Raw genomic sequence first — 8763 nt, 5'->3', positions numbered from 1 at the left:
AGCTAAACGAAACAGTACTTTCTGATGAGTGTATCCTACAACTTGTGCCATCTTGACTCAGTTAAACATTAAATTACCATCTATTTGCTCTGACCCTACAAACATCCTGTTGATACATAAACAGAAAAACAGAAGCGTATCAAATGCATTTATCTTTTCTTCCTGGTGAATGAACAAAAAAAACCCTGCCGGCTCAAAGATGAATAATTACATTCCTGTTTTGAAAACCGCTGGATGCTCTGATATGAGGAAATGTCACATTCATAGTTGCCTTTGAATTCTCTCTTAACTCCCCAAAGAAGTGAGTAAACTGGCCTGAATAGTAGCTACGGAGAATAAGCAAGAAGCAAAGATCACACAATGGACAGTCACATTTGGTTTCAGCCTGTAGCTAATCTAGATTTCTAACTGTAATTTGCATTACCTGAACACACACTTGCGGGGCAGATAGGGATGAGTGGTTTGGAAATGACCAATCTATCCCAGCCCTCTGTGTTATGGACCAGGCAGCAGTGAACGCGTAATGGAAATATCCCTGGAGATGAAAGATCTGGGCTCTGAGCCAGCATCCTTCGCTGATTTACCACATGACCCCGGGAAAGTCCCTACATTGCTCCCAGCTGCTTTCTCAAGAGTAAAAGAGAGATAAATAGCTGTCCTGCATATAGAGCACACCTACTGTAATGTTCAACGAGAAAAGTGAAAATGCTTTATAATGTAAATCAGCTTAGCCAAAAATCCTAGGAAGAAAAGAATCAGATTATATTCAGGGACTATGAAGCCATGTTAATCTTCTAGTTTCCTCATTCATAATGTGTGATTTGGCCCAAAGATAAAGCAGAATTAGAAAAGCTAAATCATTAAAAAAAAAAAAAATCAAAATGAGCTGCATCTTGTATGGCTCAATCACACGGTCCTTATGAATAGTGATTATTCCAGAGGTTTAGGGATAGTGAACAATTTCAAGCAACTTTTCCAAGGCATGAATATTAAGGTAAAATCCATTTAAAAAGCTCAGACGTCAATGAAATAACAGTTATATAACCGAGGTTAAATCACAAAGCTGACATAGATTTATAAAGCAGATGACGGCCTGCCCCGTGGCTTAGTGGTTGAGTGCGCGCGCTCGGCTGCTGGCGGCCCAGGTTCGATCCCGGGCGCGCACAGACGCACCGCTTCTCCAGCCATGCTGAGGCCGCGTCCCACATACAGCAACTAGAAGGATGTACAACTAGGACATACAACTATCTACTGGGGCTTTGGGGGAAAAAATAAATAAATAAAATTATAAAGCAGATGAAATGTAAGAGTAGACATCAAATAGTTTTAATGAATCCACTTCCTTTATTGCAGTAACTTCTGTACAAAGCAGCAACTGCAATACTCAACGTTAAAACATTAGAAAAGCATTTGTGTGACAGTTATAGTACAGTATTATCAAAATATTACATTTTCAAACTTAGTAGATAAACATCCACCAGAGCTCAAATCTTTAAATTATTTCCATAGTCTTTAAAAATATGTAATGTCAGAAAGCATATAAAAAGAATGTAAAAGACCTAAAATACAAATGAAATAATGTAACAAATAAATATTTGATTTAATTAACCATTAATTATCAGCTTAACACCACCATTCTCTCTAAACCCAATGAATTTTTACCTATAGGAATAATGAACCGTCAAATGCCATTGCATAATTATTTATTTCCAAGTTATCATCAATGATTAGAACGAAAAAAAATCTGGCATTAAAATAATCAAATTCAGCATAAACAAAATGGAGTAGAACAGCTTCAACACTAGCTAGCATCTCTAAGAATTGCTGAAACTTATTAAAGCACTACAACAACCTTGAAAATTTCGACCTGGTGTCTAGTGTCAAGTGAAAGTAATGCATTTTTTTTTTAAAGTGAAAAGCTTCTTACATTATTTCACAGACAATATTACCCTCCCCCATTATGCATATTTAGATATATTTTATGTACTTTATACACATATGTATGATGCATGACATTTGGTTCCTGCAGTACAGATCACAATGATGTTTTCCTGAATGGGAAAAACTCAAAAAAAAAAAAAAAAAAAAAAAACAACAAGTTTAAGTGTACCTGTGCACATTTTAAGATAGCAGCACTCAGTTCATGCCCTATTATCCATTTAGAAAGTTCAAATATGCTATTGTTTACTGAATAATGTGACGTTTTTACTGCCTTTTCCCCCAAACACTACAAAACCTGCAATAAATGAACAATGCTGTGAGTTATAATGTAGGAAAAAAATTTTGGGAAAACAATTACTTCATTTTCTTATTCTGAATTCAAAATTATTATCAGACCTCCATTTTTATATTTAGTTCCTACTCACGCAGCAAAAATACTGCACTGACAACAGCAGTAATTTTATAGATTTCTATCAAGATTCATGAAAACCTGCATAAATTCTTCACCCCTGAAATGTATACCTTTTTGAACCCACTGAACAGTACTTTAGATGAAATGTTTTCCATTTTCAACTAAATGATAACTGTGTGAAGTTACATCCCCTTCAAATGATCACCTTTGTTCTCTATGAAACCTATATCTTTCAACCTAATTTTGAACTGTGTTTACTAAAACAAAAAAAATTAATCTAATGAATCTTGATTACTTTAAAAATGCAAAAACCCAGCAACATAAATGTCACTAAATATACACATATGCATCTGTGTATGCATATACATACACACACACACATATATGGATATGTAGACATATATCCCTTGAAATGCTTTTAGGAAATCCTTCCTTGAATAAAAATGGAAAACTTCACATTAATAATTGTATATAAAGCTTTTAGTAACAGTACATATGCACTGTCAAAATTGTTCTAGTAGACTATGATGTCAAAACAGACATTTCAAAAGCACAAACTGGCAGTTTTTCTTAACACAAAACTTTTAAAGTATTAAGAATGGATTAAATTTCACTGTTCAGAATAATCTGTTCAAACCTGAGTATATTAATTAAGACTAAGTGTACTTGACAATTGAATGAATTAAACCTAAAAACATTTCACTAAGAAACCAGTGGTCCATTTAACCATTTGATGAAACATTAAATATTTTACTGATTTATAAAGGATGGTATAGTGACATTCCACACAGTGTTTATTGAAATATTCTATTAAATGACATTGCTTTGTCTAATTTTCCTCCAGAAAAATCTTTTTATCATTTCTTAAAGGTCCCTCAGATTTGAGGAAAACTCTAAATTAGGACAGATCTCTCTTCTAATAAATACAAATGACCGTGAGGACTTTTGTCTCAAGAATGACAATACGTGATTTTTCAGCATGGTATATAGAAGTACTGGATAAATCTTCAACCTTCCTTAAGGTTTCAAGAAATAATAATCAAATAAAGGTATAAATTAGAGCCAATTAGAGGTTAAAAAAAATGGTTTATTGGGCCTTTTTTCCCTTGATCTACATTTATACATACTCACATAAACCTAACCTTGGGGTCACTTTCTAGTTCCCATTTTTTTTTTGCATTTTTCATTAACTTGCTCTAATTCTCACCTTTAAGATCTAACAGCCATACCTTTAAAAAAGTAATAGAAAACACACAGTACTCAACACTAATTGGTCAATGGAAGAAGAAAAGCAGTGTCCATTTTATTTTAAGGTGGAAGAGACTAGAAATAAAAATCATAGCTGAAGACAAAGTCTGACATTCTATAAATTTATAAAAGAGGATATATGGATGAAATTTGGTTAATTTCAGAAGGCACCTCAAGGCTAAAGGCTTTTTGTACTCCTTTCAGCAATCAAAAAATAACACACTTTTATTGCTATTCAAGTAGCAAAGGAAAACTTTACTCTCATGAGCTTCAGTCCAACAAGGAATCATCATTCATTAAGACTGAGATAGAGAATTGACTAAAACTGAAGTCTCCATACACATATCAGCGGAGCAACTTCCCTGTGTGCTTTCAAATTAATATAATAGTGAAAGAAAAGTCACAGTTCGCCATTGTGATGTTAACGTATCATTGAAGATTTCAGTTACTTCACTAGGCACTGAAGTACCGTCTGGAGGGCTGTCCACTATGTAGAACATTTAAGAATAGAAGGTGAGGACACTCTGATGATTCCCACGGACTAGGAGAATTGGTGGTAGGTCCTTAGATAGAGCTTCTAACCATGCCATGTAGAGAGCACTAGACACAGCACCTTTTCGTGCAACCGGGAGACTCCTGGTATCAAAAGGAGAAAGGAAATTAAGCAATGCATTAAGTTGAGAAGAATAAAATGTAATAAAAATTATAAATTAAGTCACAACAACAGTAACTAAAAATTACTATAGTTACAGAATATTTTTGAGTGCAAGGAAATTCTGCACATAGTATAGCAACTACTATACTCACATATCATTATTCTTATTTTTTTAAGTTTGAACAAAAGATTTAAACAAATTTCTTCATAAGAATAGCAAATAAATATTTCTATAAAACCATAACATATTTGGTATCTAACATTAAACCCCCAAATTTCCCCTTCTTCAATAAGGACAGAATTCTTTTAGAAGAAAGGGATGAGGGGCCAGCCCGGTGGCGCAAGCGGTTGGGTGCGCACCCTCTGCTGCGGTGGCCCGGGGATCACCGGTTCCGATCCTGGCCCACACCGACGCACCGCTTGTTAAGCCATGCTGTGGCAGCGTCCCATATAAAGTAGAGAAGATGGGCACAGATGTTAGCCCACGGCCAGTCTTTCTCAGCAAAAAAAAAGAGGAGATTGGCACTGGATGTTAGCTCAGGGCTGGTCCTCCTCACAAAAAAAAAAAAAAAAAAAGAAAAAAGAAAAAAGAAGAAAGGGATGTTTCTATTTGAATTTAGAACATGGAAACTATACATAGATAAATAAAACTCAAACATAATTAATCCTACATATTAATTTTCATTTTCTCTTATCTCTCTGGGCTTTCACTTCTATTTGTAGATAGCGGCAGTAGTGACAAGTTGCTCTATAGAGTTTCTCTCTAGGTTTCTACGTTTGAGCATCTTCCATTACAGACATGTGATCATCATGAGCAAAACTTGAAATTTCCTGGTGTACTAAATGTTGTTAATCAAAATAACAATCCTTTGGTATTACTTTGTTTCATTAGTTGGTGTGTTTTTGGAGGCATGAGCTTTCCTTATGTTTTTAAGGACCCAGGCTGGCCCCAGGATCAAGAAAATTTAGGTTGAAGTAACATCTAGCTAACCTGGTTTAAGTAATATCTAGCCAACCTGGTTTAGTGGAGGAAAAGCCAGAGTGAGCATTAGCATCTATATTCAACAAAGGGACCAGTGTGTCTGCACGTAAAGTTTGTGTGTGGGAACCTGGGGGTGGGGATTCAGGCAGGAATCACTTTTTAAATTTAATCCTCCAAGTAACTTTATGGGGTTATTTCTATGAGGAAGCTGCCTAGGGTCCAAATTTTAACTTGGGGGGTCTTCATACCCTACACATGCTTGATGGCAGAATAAATTATTATGATAAACAATTACTTAGATTCATATAGGCTTAAGGTTAAGATTTTTGTTTTTCTTTTCTCCTACCTCAAATAGTTTCTCCAAATGCTTAAAGCAAAGTGTATTTAAAAAGTTTGCTTTTTCCTCCTTATAATCGTTAAGTCATTATGGGTGTTATATAGATATGTACTCGGTATAGAAATTAATCCTAATTGCATTATCATAAAATGAATACCCAAGAAAACCTTAGTACAGGTATTACTTACATGACAATGATATTAGCTGTGTTTGAATGTTCCTTTAATAATTCATTTAACCTGATCTGCCGGTATGTCTGAAATGAAACAGGACAAAGTCATTCCTAGATCATTTGAAAACTGGAATCTAGTGTGGTTTATACGAAGAAACCAAAATCAATTTTGGTGTAATAAAAATATCTGTTCCCTAGTTTAAACAAAATTAATGCTTTACACTTTCCACATATAAATCTAACTTAAAGTAGATTTAATTTACACAACTGGTTCCTCCCATAAAAAACTGCAGTTCTTGATACTTACTTAAGTATTTAAAAAACTCTCATGGCAGATTAATGAAAAGGAAGGAGAAGAGAAAGAATACCTTGGTCTTATAAAGTTCAAGCTCATTATCTGTTATTTGCCATGGTTCATCTTCTTTCATTTTATCTGCAATATCTTGTTCTTTATCATCTTCATGAAGTCTGTACGGCTCAATCATTTCATCAAAAGCTACAATACTTAAAAAAACAGAATACTGACAATTAACCTTAATTTGAATTACATAACAGTGAGATCTTAAACGCTAAATTATAACTTGAACAGTTAGTGTTTCCCATCTCTTGTGCTCCCCTCCATACCCTAACTATAACAATCACTTTGGCAATTTATTTAGAAAATACCAATAACTAGTTTCTCAACTGATTAGAAATTTAAAACCATATTCACAATATCAGAATTGCAATTTTAACTGCTAATGCTTATCTCTCTGTATTTACCCCTGCCCCTATGCCCACCTCCCTCGACCTAAATAAATTTTCATCATGGTAGTCAAAATGATCATTTAGAGCAATAAGTCAAATTGTGTTACTCCTTTACTCAAAACACTCAAAGCCTTTCCCAGTTCAAGTACCACTGAATAAAGTAGTATAAGAAAAGGTACTAGGGCCAGCCCCGTGGTGTGGCGGTTAAGTGCGCGCGCTCCACTGCTGGCGGCCCGGGTTCGGATCCTGGGTGCGCACTGACGCACCACTTGTCAGGCCATGCTGTGGCGGCGTCCCACATAAAGTGGAGAAAGATCAGCACGGATGTTAGCTCAGGGCCAGTGTTCCTCAGCAAAAAGAGGAGGATTGGCATGGATGTTAGCTCATGGCTGATCTTCCTCACAAAAAAAAAAAAAGAAAAGAAAGAAAGAAAAAGTACTAGAACATTTTGCAGGGAAGAAAGGGCAGACAATCAACATTTAAGAATATGCAGAATTAATCTCTAGATCCAAAGATACATAAGAGGACAAAAGATAGTAAAGAAAATGAACAGCATTCTAATCCTCTATAAATGTGGAAAAAACATACTTTTCAGTATTAAGTCTCATACAAAGCTCCTGGTATATATTGTTTTATAAGAGGAAACAAATCTCTCCCTGATTATAACCTTACAAGGTATACTTTACTATTTTCGATTTAAAATGAATTCTTTATACCAGCTCCATCATTTATTCAACATTTATCTGAAAATAATTAAAATTATGTCCATTAATATAAATATACATATAACAACCTCTATATGCCAGTTTCAGGCAGAATATTCCAAGAGTCTAGTTTTCTTTGACTCTTGAGAATTCTGAATGCAACTATTACGGGCAAATTCTTCGATTCTCCTATTTCAGTAATAAGACAAAACAGTGGAAAATAATATGTATGTGAAGTAGGGATCAAGTGGTTGTAATGAATGTGGGCATAAACAATCGAAATTTAAAGAACCATGTGGAATTTCTGTGGCATTTCAGAAATTACTTGTAAAGCTGTAATTGAATTCTTCTCTGATAACTGAAAACACTTTAGACTTCCTTTGATGTCTGCTATAGGCACACCAACTATTAGTGCTAGATTAAAAAAAACTGATTTCACATGTAACTAACAGTAGGCAAAAAACTCCAGGTAATTAGTTAAGTTGAATGATCTATTACTGGAGTGTCTGAGTAGGTCATCCACAAAAGGATCAGAAATTTGTGCAAAGTAATTCATCCAATAACTTACTTTTCTTTCTTTGGTTTAGTATTAATATCTCCTAGGACCATGATATCGGAGAAGTCTATCCGGAACTTGCTAAGCAAAGTAGCCATCCTAGAACAAAAATGAATAGCACTGAGACACACGAAGGCTGTATACAAGTATTCTTATTCTATTTAGGGCCGAATCTATATATGTGGAAAGCATGATTTACAGGAGAAGTCTATCAGGTGCTAAACGAAGTCCATCTGAATTAATTCACACTGTCCATTCACACTCAGCAGATGTCTAAATTCCCTGAGTAGAGACTTCTGTTATCTTCTTTTACTTTCTCGGAATCTCTCCTTAGTATCCAGTGATGAATGGACAAAGCAAGATTAATAAAATTTGAATGGCAACTATTTTTAAAGTTAATTTTACTCACATTATCTTGGTAAGTGTATAGATTTCAGTAAATACTAGTAAACAGTTGTTTATTTTCTTATATTCTTCCACCCATGAAGAATGCATATCTCAGAACCCAAAGATGATTGTTTGGGCCAAACTGAAGCTATAACTGATGGTAGATTAAGTTCGTTAAGTTCACAGTATTTTTTTTTTTTGGAACTGGGACAGGCATTGCAAAGGAGCTCCAAAAAGCCTCTGATTTTTCATTAAATAAATAGCTTTTTGGAGGCATAGTTGGCAATGAAACCTCGGTGGTAACAACAGAGAAGTTGAAACATACATATGGGAAAAGCAATTAACAAAACAGGATTTTATTTTTAATAAAATGAGTTTTCTACATTAAGATATTAGAAAGCAGATGAGCTACAGGTTTCACTTTCAAATTATTACTAGTATTTCTTCCATAATTCACTACTTGAAATAAATAAATAGCTCACTGAATTCTGGTATAAATCTGTGAAGTGCCTGCTATGTGTTATAGGGCCCACAAAACTCAAATCCAAGGTAAGGAAATAAATATTATACAAGCCCCAGAATATGATGAGTGGTATCAAGTATATCATGATTCAGGAAGGAA

General features: G+C 34.6%; 1 protein-coding gene across 1 annotated transcript in view; it reads right to left on the bottom strand.

Moving 5' to 3' along the window:
• Nucleotides 1–1321: 1321 nt before the first annotated feature.
• The window catches only part of SLC12A2 (solute carrier family 12 member 2), a 108790-nt gene continuing 101348 nt past the window's right edge, over nucleotides 1322–8763 (bottom strand). Inside the window, exons 24-27 of the mRNA XM_058539790.1 lie at nucleotides 7767–7853; nucleotides 6116–6251; nucleotides 5764–5831; nucleotides 1322–4237 (exon numbers count right to left, since the gene is read on the bottom strand). Coding sequence (XP_058395773.1) covers nucleotides 4102–4237; nucleotides 5764–5831; nucleotides 6116–6251; nucleotides 7767–7853 — 427 coding nt within the window. The 3' untranslated portion in view covers nucleotides 1322–4101. The remainder of the gene's footprint in view (nucleotides 4238–5763; nucleotides 5832–6115; nucleotides 6252–7766; nucleotides 7854–8763) is intronic.

This window comes from Diceros bicornis, chromosome 1 (assembly GCF_020826845.1).
Source record: "Diceros bicornis minor isolate mBicDic1 chromosome 1, mDicBic1.mat.cur, whole genome shotgun sequence".
NCBI classification, from domain to species: Eukaryota; Metazoa; Chordata; class Mammalia; order Perissodactyla; family Rhinocerotidae; genus Diceros; species Diceros bicornis.
This window is presented reverse-complemented; position numbering and strand designations above follow the sequence as displayed.